Source organism: Helianthus annuus, chromosome 11 (assembly GCF_002127325.2).
Source record: "Helianthus annuus cultivar XRQ/B chromosome 11, HanXRQr2.0-SUNRISE, whole genome shotgun sequence".
Classification (NCBI taxonomy): domain Eukaryota; kingdom Viridiplantae; phylum Streptophyta; class Magnoliopsida; order Asterales; family Asteraceae; genus Helianthus; species Helianthus annuus.
The window spans coordinates 47,597,573-47,612,808 of record NC_035443.2 but is presented as its reverse complement, the minus strand read 5'-3'; the positions used below and the strand labels follow the sequence as shown (position 1 = coordinate 47,612,808).

Here is a 15,236-nt window from a genome sequence, read left to right as displayed (position 1 = left end):
AATAGGATGAACCAGTTCATGTAATCTAAATTTAATTAAATTTTTATTCCGGTAATCTGTTTTATCACGAGTGAGAAACCCAACCCTAAACCTAAATTAAGCTTTCTACTAGTATTAATAATGAAAATAAATCACACTAAAATTAGGATTTATTCGTATTAACCTTAAAGTTAGATAGCTCTTACATTTAATCCTTGATACACACAATCACGAAAATTAGGATTTCTTCGTATTCACCTTAAAGTCAGATAGTTCTTACATTTAATCGTTGATACAAACAATCCTTGATTTATATAGGCATTAAAAGTTGTTTTAAGCCTTTAACATGCTTAAACTACATAAATGCAAAATGATCAGCTTGGTAGTAAAACGGTGTAAACAACCCTAACTGCTCGTAAGCTACTGAAATTTGACTTGCTAAAAGTTGAATCAGGCTGTGTTTATACGAACTCAAGCCAGAGTACCAATCTAGACTAGGTTCGTGAAGCTCAACAAGCCTATTATTAATAATATAAACAATAATAACTTACGTTGAATAAAACAAACATATTTTACGTAATAAATTTTATTATATATATAATTATGATTAAAAATAACAAAACTGTGTATATTATGATATCTATAGTAAATTATAACTATAAATAAATATATAATAAATTATATAAATAAATATATATGTATAAATAAAATAATTAATAACTAATAAACCAGTCTAAGGTGCTGTTTGTTTTTTCAGAGGTAAAATGTCTGCAGTATGCGGACCACATCTGCAAACATCTGTAGCAGAAGAGGTGGACCAAACCTCTGCAATCTGCAAGAAGAAGACTGTTTGTTTTTTAACTTTTGCAAGTTGCTGAACATAATAGTCACAAATAATAATAAAAAAAAAAAAAAAAAAATCTTGTGATGAACATCAAGCAAATAATTACATAGATGCTCAGCTCGAGCTTGAGTTCTCCTTGGTTATAAACAAAAGAATACTTTGAAAATTCGACGAACTTAAATTTATGATGATAATAATCTGTGTTAGAAAAATACATTTAACTTGCACAATATTTTGTTTCAACGGCATAAAGTTTCCAACAAAAGACATTACAAAAATATGCTGCATTTTGTGTTGATTCCTCCTATAATATCAATAAATAATCATTCTCCCCCAACGCATAATGGGGACTGTTTATGCACAAAATTATTAGTTGACTGCAAATATTTATCATCACCTCCAAGACATGATACAGCCGTTTCCATCAGCTTAGAGCATACCGACGATATCTCATGATTCACCTGAACAAAAATGGAAAACAGAAATCCAACAATGAATTAACAGTTGTTAATTGTTCTTTATTGGCACCAAATTGGTCAAAAACTAATAAAATAAATAACAAACATAATGTAACATGTCCAACTTACTTTAAAAAATGAGGCGATACAGTTGCAAGCTTCGAGTGCCAGTTTTCCTCGTGTAACCTGAGCAAGATTATTAGTATTATGATAAACGCGCTAAATCTTTCGGTAAATACAGGTTAATTTTTATTTGATCACCTGTGAAGGTTCTTGTTGAATAGTATCAACCATATTATGAAGAATAACCCTAGATAACGACCCGAGTTCTTGAGAATAGATTGCATCACCATGAAACAAAAGGTCATTGCCAAAAACCTGAACAAAAAAAATAAAAAAAAATAACTCTCGTGTCATTTCAGGAATAGCTTAAAAGAAAATCGGTCATATGGGTTGAACATGTCAAACGAGTCGAAAATTGCCTGGTGTAACTTTAATGTATAAAAAAACCTCTTTAAGTTTTTTTATTCACAACTTATTAAAATTATAATTTTGGTCATATTATACATGATGTATACATTTGCAAGTTACATGAACAGTAACTTGCATTTGACTTCTTTTTTGTTTTTCCGTTTTTTATACTTTTGTCCCTCAACTTTCGATATTGACACATACAGTCCCTTAACCTTTTAAAGCCTTTGTAATTGAGTTTTACGTGTTTATTTTTATGTACGTGTCGGTATAAAGACTTTCTAATTGAGTTTTACGTGTTTATTTTTATGTACGTGTCGGTATAAATTCAAATTGATTTACGTTTCGAAGTTATTTTTCTTGGAAATGAGTTTGGTCAAATATAATATGTTCTTATGCTAATTATCATGTACGTTTTCAGTTGATCTATGTTTTGATGTAAATTTTATTTTTTCTTAGAAATGACTTGGGTCCAAATATAATACGTTTTCGTGCTTATTTTTATGTACGTTTTCAGTTGATCTAAGTTTTGCCGTAAATTTTGTTCGGAAACGAGTCAGGTCAAATATAATACGTTTTTATTAGACGATACAAATTCAAGTCACTTTACGTTTCGACGCCGCCTCAACGCGCCGTACCTTTTTTTAGATTAAAAACACCATTTTTTATGTGCTAATTTTTATGTACGCGTCGGTATAAATTCAATTTGGTTTACGTTTCGACGTAAATTTTCTTCGGTAATATGTTAGCTCAAATATAATGCGTTTTCGTGCTCATTTTTATGTACGTTTTCAGTTGGTATACGTTGACGTAAATTAAAATCAACAAGTTGTGTGAATAGTGCTTTCATCCTATTTGTTTTTTTGTTTCTTTCTTAAGTTTTTTTTTTTTCTGGACTTTATTATTTTTATTTTTTTTTTACCTTTCCATTTATTTAATGTTTTAGTTTTAGGTTCCTTTAACATTAAAACTATATTTAAGTTAACATTTACATTAATTTGAAATTAGTCCGTCCCACTGTCCAATTTATATTTATTTTAATGGTTTCGGTCGATGTAAAACATGTGTCGATATTCTTTTAAGCATATCTCTTTCGATTGCTATACTGAACCAAAATAGATATCGATTGAAACCCCGCAGCGTAGCGTGGGTAATCTTATTAGTTTGACACACTAGTTAAAATTTTGGACAATAGGGACATGAAATTACATGTTTTAACTTTTAACCCATTATGGTATTGGTATTGACTCTGCATCTATATATAAAAGCTAGAAATAGGACTTCAGAAGTACCTCTTCATGAATCGCATGATATGGGAGCTCGTTTTGAGCAAATGTTGCAGATAATGAAAGAAGAGAACATAAGACCCTTATCCTTAGTTTTGGTGTAACCCTTCAAAATTGTGATAAATCATGAGTCAAGTATGAGTGTATATCGGTTTTTTATTTTTTATTTCAAAATTGTGATAAATCATGAGTCAAGTATGAGTGTATATCGGTTTTTTATTTTTTATTTCAAAATTGTGATAAATCATGAGTCAAGTATGAGTGTATATCGGTTTTTTATTTTTTATTTCAAAATTGTGATAAATCATGAGTCAAGTATGAGTGTATATCGGTTTTTTATTTTTTATTTCAAAATTGTGATAAATCATGAGTCAAGTATGAGTGTATATCGGTTTTTTATTGAAGCCTAACCATGATTGTGAATCAAGCAAGGATAATATGCTCTTAGGAATGTACATAGCTCCTTGTTCCAAATTACCTTCAACAAAAAAATTCAGCATAATTTGACTAAAAAGACTCAAATTGTTTACTATTTTATAGAGTTGAAACACAAATGTAAATTGTAAATTGATTGTGTGTATAGAATTATTACAATAGGACTTTATATGCAGAAATATATATGTTGAAGATGCACCATATGGTGGTGTTATGTGAGGATTGCCTTGTGGTGGTGTCAGCTATAGAGGGCAAGTCAACAAGCTTAAAAAGAACTTAGGGTTTAGGATGGTGGGTTGTATTTGCTCGGGTTGAACAGCAACTTGGCTTTGATACCAAGTCGAACCACAAAGGTAACCGTATATTGACTGTTGGGGAAATTTAAATTGCAACGGATGATCTGAGAGGCGTCTAATCACTTTCAAATCAATTATTACGGTGGTTGACCCGAAATATACAATCGGATACAACTCAGATTGAGAACAAGAACTTGGTATGCGAATTGGTGTGTATTTTCGAACCAAAGAGAGTGACCAAATTATTTCGAAATTGGGATGAAGAGAAACTGCTGGTAACTGCCTCTAGTATATTATAATATTATTAGGTCGCTACAACGGAGTAAACAATTATTTTCAAGGTTAGTAAAAGTCAAGTATGAATAACCTGGAACCAAGAGCATGAAGCTGCACAGCTTTCTGGTTAAGGAAACAATACCATCAGCATCTTCATTTGATTTCCGCAAGCCTACATACCCAAGTAGTATAAAAAAGTAATGCATATATAAATTCCAGTATTCCATTATATAACATATATTCCAAGTGAAAGGTCCCTGAAAGAGTCCTTAAAAGTAATTGTAACCGTATTGTGTCCCTTGTTTTTTAAATAAAATATGATTACAACAACAACAACAACAATCATACCCAGTAAATCCCACAAATAGCAGAACTATTGGTAGGGTCTGGGGGAGGTGGGATGTAGGCAAACCTTTCCTCTATTCGAGAATAGAGAGGCTGCTTCCTGAGAGACCCCCGGCTCCAAAACAACCAACAGACAGATAGACGAAAAACGGGCAAGTAAATCGCGTAGCAGTAGGCATATAAATCATCAGTAAGCAACATATATGCATATAAACATGGAAAACATCATATGTTGGTCTACCTACAGTGTAAAAGAAATCTACCCCCCCCCCCCTCCCAAGGAAAAGGTAGGACACGTCTATACCCTCACCTACAAGTCCTTAACCTTAATCCTATGTCTCCACGCACTCCTATCATGAACCATGTCCTCCGAGAGGTGCGATTCTACCAAATCTTGCCTAAGTCTTTCATCCCAAGTCAACTTGGGTCTGCCTCTACTCCTCCTTCCTTCCACTATCATGGTTTCCACTGCTCTAACTGGTTCTGTCAACTGCCTCCTCTTCATATGCCCAAACCATCTCAACCTCCCCTCTTTTAACTTGTCTGATATACTAGCTACTCCTAACCAATCCCTAAAAACCTCACTTCTTATTCGGTCTAACATCGTGTGGCCACACATCCACCTAAGCATCCTCATCTCCGCTACCTCCATCTTGCGCGCCTGTGTTTTCTTGATGGCCCAACAATCTGTCCCGTATAACATAGCCGGTCTAACTGCTACCCTATAGAATTTTCCCTTTAATTTTGTTGGGAACCTCCTGTCACACAAAATCCCAGTGGCTGCTCTCCACCTACACCAGCCAACCTGGATGCGGTGAGATACGTCACTATCTATCTCCCCGTCCCTTTGCACAAACGATCCTAAGTATTTGAACTTAGTCGTTTGTGGGACCACTTGACCCTCAATGGTAACCTGAGTGTCCTCGTTGTCACCTGCACCGCTGAAATTACAATAAAGGTATTCAGTCTTAGACCGACTAATCCTTAACCCATTGCCTTCTAAGGCTGCTCTCCATTCCTCTAGCCTGGCATTTAGGGTTTGTCTAGTTTCAGCAACTAACACTATATCATCCGCAAAAAGCATGCACCACGGCACTGTCTCTTGAATAGACTTGGACAGCTCATCCAAAACAACCGCAAAAAGAAACGGACTTAACGCGGACCCCTGGTGGAGTCCTACTTCCACGGGGAAAAACTCTGTATCTCCTACAGGCACCCGAACCCTAGTCACAGTCTTATCATACATATCCCTAATTAAGTCTATATACTTCCCAGGAACTCCCCTACCCTCCAAGCTTTCCCAAATCAGTCTACGTGGCACACTGTCATATGCCTTTTCAAGGTCAATGAATACCATATGTAGATCTCGCTTTTTCTCCCTATACTTTTCCATTAATCTCCGTAGAATATGAATTGCTTCTGTGGTTGAGCGCCCTGGCATGAAACCAAACTGGTTTACCGTAACCTGAGTTTCTTTTCTAATCCTGGTCTCAATTACCCGCTCCCATAGTTTCATAGTGTGGCTTAATAGCTTAATCCCTCTGTAGTTCCCACAACACTGAGCATCTCCTTTATTCTTATACAAGGGCACCACGTCACTACTCCTCCACTGCCCCGGGATTTTTCCAGATTTGAAAATAAGATTAAACAAAGTAGCTAGCCATCGAACTCCATCCTCTCCCAAACACTTCCACACTTCTATCGGTATGTTGTCAGGACCAACTGCCTTAGCTCTTCCCATCTTCTTGAGTGATGTCCTTATTTCTCCCATTGTAATACTCCGACAATAGCAGTTATTATGATTACAAAAACAATATTAAAATAATAACAATTTATATTCAAAATACACTTCAAACAATTTTCAACTTATTTGACCCATTCCCTGTTAGCTATGTTTCCTCTTATGACCCCGCAAAATATATAACATAACCCAAATCGACCCATTCATAAGTTAATGGATCAAAACTATCACCTCTACTATTAATGCAATAACTTGAACATTTCTGACAAAATAAGCAAAAAGGTGATGAAACTGACCATCTACCAAAGAAACATTTTGTAAGCAGCAGACTGCAGAATCTAAAATCCCATCTGCATGAGAAATCAAGCCTCCAAACAAAGAAACCTGATAATAAAATGGAAAAAAAAAGAAAAATAATAATCCTAGAATTACTCGTGATCCACTGTAGTTAGCAGGTCAAAGCTTACAAGATTTTTACCTCTGCGGTTTCAAGATATAAGATTAACTGCCTGGCGTAAGACGGAATACATGGTATTGTAACTTCATTAAAAGTGATGCAAGATTTGATAAAATTGAGATTATTTTTCTTCTCTCTCAAAGCTCTGGTTGCTAGAAGATTGCTGGAATGAACAAGGATCTCCTGCAAGTTGAGTCAAACTGTCGTTAATATCATGTAGCCATCATAAACCACGAGGACGATTTTACGTATAGGTGGCAATTTCAATCCTTTTACTTGTAAATGGGTCGATTTAAATAACTGTGTGGTTTTGTTATCTCAAACGGGACAAAATAAATAAAGCACAATGTACGACTATACACAAAGTATACCTTTAGATCATTCATGCTACTGAAAGCTCCACGACACTCAACCAAGAATGTCAAATGGCGATCTAACTCCATACCATGGTCAACCTAATAATAATAGAGATTACAGATTATACACACTGGATGTTTTCATGAAGCAAACATCAGGAGATGAAGGAAACATACGTGAAGTAGTATTTCACATTGCACAAGAAGAAAAATACCTTATCGACAAAACGAGCAACCAAACGCTCTGCCTGTTGATTATCATCCGATCTCGTGTTGGAAAAGTCAACATTATCATGCAGAGACTGAGCAACATCAAAAAGCAGTTTTACCGTCGTAGGGTCATCAATGTGATTATTTCTGCTCAATCATAAAAGACAAGAACCACACTAAATTCTCAGATTTTCCTATATTATTTCATGAAATACTAGATGTAATTTTATCAGAAAGAAGAAAAATGCGATACATGGATTCAAAAAGGTTTCCTGTATATTCAAAGTGTGCTTAAAAGAAAACAGTACCTTGTTGCCTTAGTGAGGATGTGCATACATACAATGCTTCTTGAGCTCCCATGCATGACATCTAAGATGTCCACAAAATAATTCTGTAGTAAGAAAACATCTCTGAGTAACATTGCCAAGTAAAAATCGAATATTTTCGGTTTCTTTTTCTTATTCTTTTTCCCAAAAGAGATTAAACAAGAATAACAAGCTTACCAGGTCAAAAATATATTTCATATCATCAAAATGTGTGATCAGCTTTACAACAATTGATTGCAGGGTAGAAAGTTCATCTTCGGTAACCACTTCATTGCACAATCTTTCAAATATTTCACTTAGAATGGAACTTAGAGAACGATCCTGACATATATGGACAAAGCACAATACACGCATTAACTGCAAAAGCTAACTGAAAACCAAAAACTGATTTTAGTGCCAAATAACTCAGAACAAAATATCAATTTTTTAGTTGTATGTTATGTTGACAAGCTCAGCCAAATGTAACATACGCACCAGAATAAATGCTGCAATCATAGATCATAAAACTTACCATATTGTAATGAAGAATAATATCCATATAAGCATCCAAGATCTTCAAGTACTCATCAAGGATCTTCTTTTTAGTAGCAGCCTGAAATGAAACTTTAAAAAACTATTAAGTGGAAGCATTCATATATTCGATGATTAATCTAGCTATTATGAAATATGTGATTGACGCAAGTCCACAACTCACAGGTTCCCAAAATAAAGATATTTTAAAATTTAAATATATAGGAAATGACTTTCATTAACTTCTCATACCTGAATTACTTCATCAATAACTGCATCAACTGTGTTCACTTGATCTATTCCCTCACAAAGCTTCAACCCAACCATCTTGTAATTTAAACACTACACAGATAACAGTTATAACAGCTTGAATGTTGGCATAAGTAGATTTAATAAATAATAATGGTAATTTCTTCTAAAAAGTACCTGGTCAAACGTATAATCACTACTACAGTCAACAAGGTGAAGAATTTCCAATGCATTGGAACAAACTACTTCAGTTGGAAGCACCTTGAGTAAATAATGAAGAACTATTGATATCCAAGGAACTTTCCCGTATAACTCTAATGGGCTTTTTCCTAATTCAAGTCTCACAATCATATCAGCAATCTGTGAATATCAGTGCTACTGTTTATAAGGCGGTTAAATTGAAAGCAATTAATGTGTAGTCATAAAGTCAACGTATATAACCTTATTTGGATCCTTAAAAATGCATCTCATAGTATACTCGATTGTTGGTTCCATCAAGCTGATAAGCAACTTGTTATCTCCCAAAAAGTTCCCAAACTTGGTTCCTTTCGTAGATATAATTTGCCTAAGTAAAATTTTTTGATCACTGATGCAATTTACTAGATGCCCTACATAATAATCAGAAACACGCATGTTACTAACTTCCAGCTTAGAATTTAGATTATGGTTATGCCAAATTTGTTTCAGCTCCAACGTATGCACCAAATTTTTATATCAAATTAATTACGTTAAACAATTTAGATTCACAAAAATTTGTTCCTGTGAAGTTATTTTATTTACAAGCATAAAAACAATATATATATATATATATATATATATAGAGAGAGAGAGAGAGGAAGGTTAACGTACTTTACGGCTTAACGTACATCACGTACGACAGGTAATTACGCACGTTCATTTTAAAATCACGCACGTTATAACTCAAAAATCCAAAATCACGCATATTGAAAACATTAATCACGCATGTTATAGAACAAATCACGCACGTTGTCGTACGTGAAGTACGTTAAGCCGTAATGTACGATATACTTTTTCTATACATATATATATATATATATATATATATATATTTCAACGTTTTAATTTTTATTTACTTAATAATTCCAAAACTTAACTATTTAATCAGCTTACTAATAATATATAAACAGATCATAAGAAAAGCTATATCATCCTCATTTAAAATGTCTTGATGAGACTATTTTAATCATATACTTCATAAATAATGGTTTGCTTGTTATGTATAATATTTAATACATACGTGAATTATGAAAAATTGGTGTGATGGATAGTGTTACACCAAATTTGATGTCAAATGGAGTAAAGAATAGCTTTACACCATACACCATTTTGGTGTCTTGATTAGGGATGATGGTTACAATTTTGGTGCTTCGTTGCTTCCAATGGAGATGGTCTTAGGGTCCATGATCATCTTACTAAAATTATTCGAGTTTTATGCAGTATACTATACAAAGAGCTATAAATATATGTTGCACCTTAAAAACATCAATGAGTGTGTACCTGTATCACGCTGGGGAAGTTTTTGGGCACAGTGAATCAGAAAGAAGCGGCAGTAGGCTGAAGCCAATGGATCTGAAATTCCTCTTATCATCATAACCAGACGCATGAGGTTATCCGTGACATCATCACGCAGAAACCGCCAGCATGGAAATATCGCAAGCTCAAGATATCTAAAGAAAAAAGTCAAATTAGCTGCTAATTCTAATTGTTACAGATATATAATGTACCGAATGAAAGATAGGGATAAGGGATTCACATGCGTGGAAGAAGCTCGTGGATGGAGGCGATTTTTCTGAACCAGTTATTGCACGTCTCTTTGGCTTCAAGGCATATACTATTTGCTTCAAAGTCATCTACAACAGGTCATACGCATCTTTGTGAAATTCAATAACTAGTTATCCATGTAATTCTTTCACCATCATAAACATTAGTATTTGGTAGTGAAATAGTTACATGATTCTGTTTTCTATAGTAAGGTTAGAGACTGCAGAGGAAATAAAAACCTGATAAAGTGCAAACCTTGGTCCCATCATCTGCAAACTCAGCTTTCTCCTTAATTCGCTCCCATACCATATCGCCTAACATGTCCATTATATCGGTAGCTAGAACAAATAAAGTTGGATAAAATTGTGCCACACAGGTGTCCATCAGAAGCCTAGCAACCTGCAGGGTGACAAGAAATTATTCAAATAAAATTATATTCAGAAAAAGAAACAAAGTAACACAGAAGAACTACCTTAATTGATAACTTTAAAGATGTTACACGATCACCAGAATGCCAAGAACGCTTGATCTCGTCTTTAAGTTCATGCAATCGTTTAATATACTCCTGCTGGCTTACAGTCTTAAATCCTTTTTCAGTCAACTTTTCGGAATCATTCAGTTCGTCTGACTGCGTATTTGCAGGTAGTTCTCCGATTGCTGGTTAGCAAGATTTAGAGAAAAAAACATTTTCAAGTTAGTCAACTAATATTTCAAGTGTAATCAACTTCCCAGAAAGAAGGAGAAAATGAGAATTACTAATACACCATACCCTTCTTGCCTTTAATAGTTTTGCTTGACGACTGTAGTGGAAAAAGAATCAGGTTATGAACTGATAGTAAAAGTAAAAGCGCATAGCATCTTTACATTGTTATACACATTATCTGGCATGGTGTGTTTTATTTGTACCATGATGTTTGAACTTTAAAAGACTTACAGCAGAAACTGAAATCATTTTTGGCACGGGAAATCTCTGCATTAACAACTTATTGAAAGATGCCCATTCCTTTGCCGATAGATGAGAGGCTGGTTGACTAACAGGATACTTTTCTGCAACAAATGTATCTTCAACAGGCTCCGATATTTCTGTTGATAGAGCCCTCAAGGGATCAAAGAATTCGACGCTCACGTTATCCTGTCATGGCATATGAATAATATGATTAAACTTAGCACCGTGCAACATCAATATGGTCACACATTGTAATAACTTGGTTTATGAGCTTCAATTTTGAAGCATCAAACAACAACAGGAAAATGACATTTCATGCATTAGTTAGTACAAGATGATACAAAATAATGCTTCAATGAAACATCAAAGAAATACCATATCAAGCTGATAAATGAAAATAAGGATGACCACAAAAAAGAAAATTAAGTACGAATTTAACATCCCGTGGGCCATGAGTTGGTTAAAACAAAAAAAGCAGAAATACCATTTTGAGTTCACAAATGTCAATTTAGGAAAATGAATGATCATAAGTTAGCCAGATTTTACCATCTAAACTTTTAAAAGCTATAAACTACCATCCATCACAGGAAACTATAAACATATCCATCAAATATTCAAGTTCAAGAAATACAAGCATAAATGACAAGGCGATAAGAAAAATCAAATTTCAATTATATGTTTGTTTGGCTATGTTGAAGGCAAAATCTAGGAAAGTTGCTAAGCATGAAAAGGCTTGTGCTGAGAACCAACATGCATTCATTCCCTTTTCCTTTGATACTTTTGGTTCCCTTGCTCCTGAAGCTATCGGTTTCCTAGACAGAGTGCAGAGGGTCGTGCACAACAATTTCTCGACCTCGAGGAGCCAAGGTTTTGTTTTCGGTAGGATTGAATTTGCTATTCAAAAGGGGGTTGCGGCGCAGCTTGTTGCCCGTTTGCCTGCCATTCTATTGTAATTTTTCTAGTACTTTTATATAAAATTTAACACATTTTGCTACAATTTGATACATTTTATCAAGATTTGGTTGGCAACAAAAAAAGTTTGGTATCAATTCTACATAATCCACCTGCCAGTTACCATCAAGAACAAATAACCTAACAAATGGATATCAAACCATTATTGAGTTCACCGATGTCAATTTAGGAAGAAGAATGATCATAAGTTAGCTAGATTTTACCATCCAAACTTTTAATAACTATAAATTAGTACCTCAAAATTTTATAGTCCATACCTAAATAATGTCATTTGAAGTACTTAATACCTTTCATTATTTATATATCACAGATAGCAATGTGATGAGAAAATTCAAAATTCTCAAAACAATAAAATCATAAACCTCAACATTAACACCGAACTTATAGATTTTGGATGAATAACTACATAATTTACCCGCCAACTACTATCACGAACAAATAACATAAACTGTTGAAAAGGGCTACAATTAAACCTGCGTATGTGATGAAGATGAAGATGAAGAGGAACATAGAGGATGTGAAGATACTGAAACACGAGTGAGTGAATATGCTTCTTCTTCGGCTCTGTAATCACGCAATTTGAACTCCATCTGTGCGATCAAAACGCCCTAACAATCACATGAAATGAATCCGATAAAATCAATGAGAAAGAGAATGATGTTAAATGTTAATCTTCTGATGATTTACCTGAATCGGATGACTCCTTTGATCTAGGGTTTAATCATGCTCCATGTTTAATTACGGACTGCAACGAATGTTGTGTGTTAAAACCTGAAATATGTATTGATTGCAGCTTATATATATAGGTTTTGTTGTGGAAAATTATATCAATATGACGAACTCCATGGATCGATTTTGACTTTCAACGGAAATAGACCTTGGAGTCAAACTTTATGAGAAAGCTTTTTTATACATCAGTGTATATTACTCTATTAGGCAATGGGGGTAGTAATCCCTAACCGCTTGTTAGGTGGTTGGATGGAGGCTAGTGATTAATCGAAGATTAATCATCATTTGGCGTCTAGTTGGCATTTTTACAACTGTGTACGTAGGTAATACATAACCGAGTGGCTTTATAGTTAACTATCATTACTTAATGTCAATGAAGTGGTGGTGGAGTGGTATGGTAGAAACTGTGTACGTAGGTAACACGTAACCGAGTGGCTTTATGCTGATTTGAGTAATTGATAAATGTAAACAAATGTAAAATTTTTAGTGTTGTAATTATGGTATTGTGTCTTTTATACAAATGAATGAACTCACCAGTATTTTTCGCTAATAAAATGTTTTTAAACGCGTTTCAGGTAACTCACCAGTAAAAGAAGCATGCTATGAAGCTCTAAAGGCTTAAATAAATTGGCTATGTTACCAAAATAAAGACAAGAATTTATGTTTTGTCAAAATAGGGTTTATCCCTATAAAAACCTTTGTTTGTAATATGGGTTTTATGCCAGCTGTATAATATTAAACTTTGGTGTTTTACAACTCTGAAATTTTTCCTAACTACGATACTAATAAATTTTCCGCCGCGAATTTAATAAACACTGGTACTGCTACCTATATCTGCTCACGGCTCCCGCCCAGGGTGGGGTCGGGGGTTGTGACACATCTCATCTTTGCTTTTAGAACAAGGTATGGACATTATGAGTTTACAGTCATGCAAGTAGGTTTAACAAATGCTCCAACTGCATTTATGGATATGATGAACAGGATATGTAAACCATACCTGGATAAATTTGTAATTGTCTTCATAGACGATATACTTATTTATTCCAAGAGCAAGGAAGAGCACGTTAAACATCTACATATACTTCTAACATTATTGAGAAAAGAAAAGCTTTATGCTAAATTCTCAAAATGTGAGTTCTTGTTACAAGAGGTACAATTTCTTGGACATTTGATTAATCATGAATGAATTCATGTGGATCTTACAAAGATCGAGGCAATTACTAAATGAAAAGTCCCTATTTCACCAACGGAAGTCAGAAGTTTTCTTGGGTTGGCAGGATACTATAGACGCTTTATTCAAGATTTTTCCAGGATAGTCATTCCATTAACCAAGTTAATATGTAAATCAGTTAAGTTTGAATGGGGATCAAAGCAGGAGGAAGCTTTCAAGATCCTAAAGCAAGGATTAACTAATACACCAATACTTGTTTTACCAGAAGGAACTGAAGATTTTATAGTATACTGTGATGCATCAAAATCAGGTTTTAGATGTGTGCTGATGCAACGCCAGAAAGTAATTGCTTACACCTCTAGACAATTGAAGAAACTTGAAGAAAACTACACAACGCATGATCTGTAATTGGGAGCAATAGTTTTTGCCCTCAAAATTTGGAGACATTATATTTATGGTAGTAAGTTCACAATCTCTATATATCATAAAAGTTTAAGATATATTTTTGGCCAAAAAGAATTGAACATGAGGCAAAGACGTTGGATGGAGATCCTTAGTGACTACGATTGTGATATCCAATATCATGCGGGTAAAGCTAACATAGTAGCTGATGCTTTAAGTCATAAGTATCATGAGAAGCTAGAAGGATACACGCACTCAAATTAAAGCTATAGATAGATTTAATGGAACAACTGAAAGATACTCAAGAAGCAGCAATCAAGGCTGATGTTGAAGGATTAAAAGGAATGATAAAAGAATTAGAAGAAAGAAACAAATGGAATTTGGAAATTCCCTAAGAAAAGAATGTGGGTACCTATCCAAATAAATTTACGAAACCGAATTCTAGAAGAAGCTCATAAGTCCAAGTATACGATGCATCCTGGAAGTAACAAGATGTATCAAGACCTAAAGAAAATATGGTGGATAGGAATGAAAAAGGACAAAGCAAGTTATGTTTCTAAGTGTTTAACCTGCTCACGAGTTAAAGCTGAATATTAGAAACCTTCAAGATTACTTCAACAATTAGAAATGCCAGTTTGGAAATGGGAATTGATAACAACGGATTTTGTTACCAAACTACCCAAAACACGAAAAGGTAACGACACAATCTAGGTAATTGTGGATCGATTAACTAAGTCTGCTCATTTCTTACCAATTAAGGAAACCTTCAGTATGGAACGTTTAGCTAAACTGTATGTGGATGAACTAGTTTCATTACATAGAGTCCCTTTATCTATTGTGTCCGACAGAGATAGTCGTTTTACTTCTCATTTTTGGCAAGTTTCCAAAAGGCCATGGGAACCCGCCTAAACTTAAGTACAACTTATCACCCTCAAACAGATGGACAAAGTGAAAGGACGATTCAGACCTTGGAAGACATGCTTAGAGCTTATGTG

The 15,236-nt window shown here is 34.4% G+C and overlaps 1 protein-coding gene across 2 annotated transcripts; it reads right to left on the bottom strand.

Annotated features, from left to right (window-relative positions):
- Positions 1-978: 978 nt before the first annotated feature.
- LOC110890187 (VPS35 endosomal protein sorting factor-like) lies at positions 979-12,785 on the bottom strand. 2 transcript variants are annotated; one of them, XM_022137768.2, is made up of 24 exons: positions 12,627-12,785; positions 12,413-12,547; positions 10,956-11,153; positions 10,791-10,821; positions 10,494-10,678; positions 10,261-10,420; positions 10,014-10,110; positions 9,758-9,927; positions 8,681-8,847; positions 8,417-8,599; positions 8,243-8,332; positions 7,992-8,072; positions 7,658-7,801; positions 7,463-7,545; positions 7,160-7,301; positions 6,960-7,043; positions 6,610-6,771; positions 6,428-6,515; positions 4,137-4,217; positions 3,450-3,516; positions 3,045-3,144; positions 1,543-1,659; positions 1,411-1,467; positions 979-1,284 (listed from the first exon to the last, which is right to left on the bottom strand). In XM_022137768.2, exons 2-24 carry the CDS (start codon positions 12,527-12,529, stop codon positions 1,147-1,149), a joined length of 2,742 nt encoding a protein of 913 aa, XP_021993460.1. In that variant the 5' UTR covers positions 12,530-12,547; positions 12,627-12,785; the 3' UTR covers positions 979-1,146. The 2 variants fall into 2 exon arrangements, with proteins under 2 accessions (XP_021993460.1, XP_021993461.1); XM_022137769.2 differs by having other exon boundaries at positions 12,413-12,529; positions 12,627-12,780.
- Positions 12,786-15,236: the final 2,451 nt, after the last annotated feature.

Excerpts from the sequence above, each read along its gene's own strand:
- LOC110890187 (XM_022137768.2), bottom strand. The coding sequence starts at position 12,529 with ATGGAGTTCAAATTGCGTGATTACAGAGCCGAAGAAGAAGCATATTCA. Across the intron at positions 8,848-9,757 it reads ACTTCCCCAGCGTGATACAG|GGCATCTAGTAAATTGCATC; the intron begins GTACACACTCAT and ends ATTATTATGTAG. Across the intron at positions 8,333-8,416 it reads GTGATTATACGTTTGACCAG|TGTTTAAATTACAAGATGGT; the intron begins GTACTTTTTAGA and ends TTATCTGTGTAG.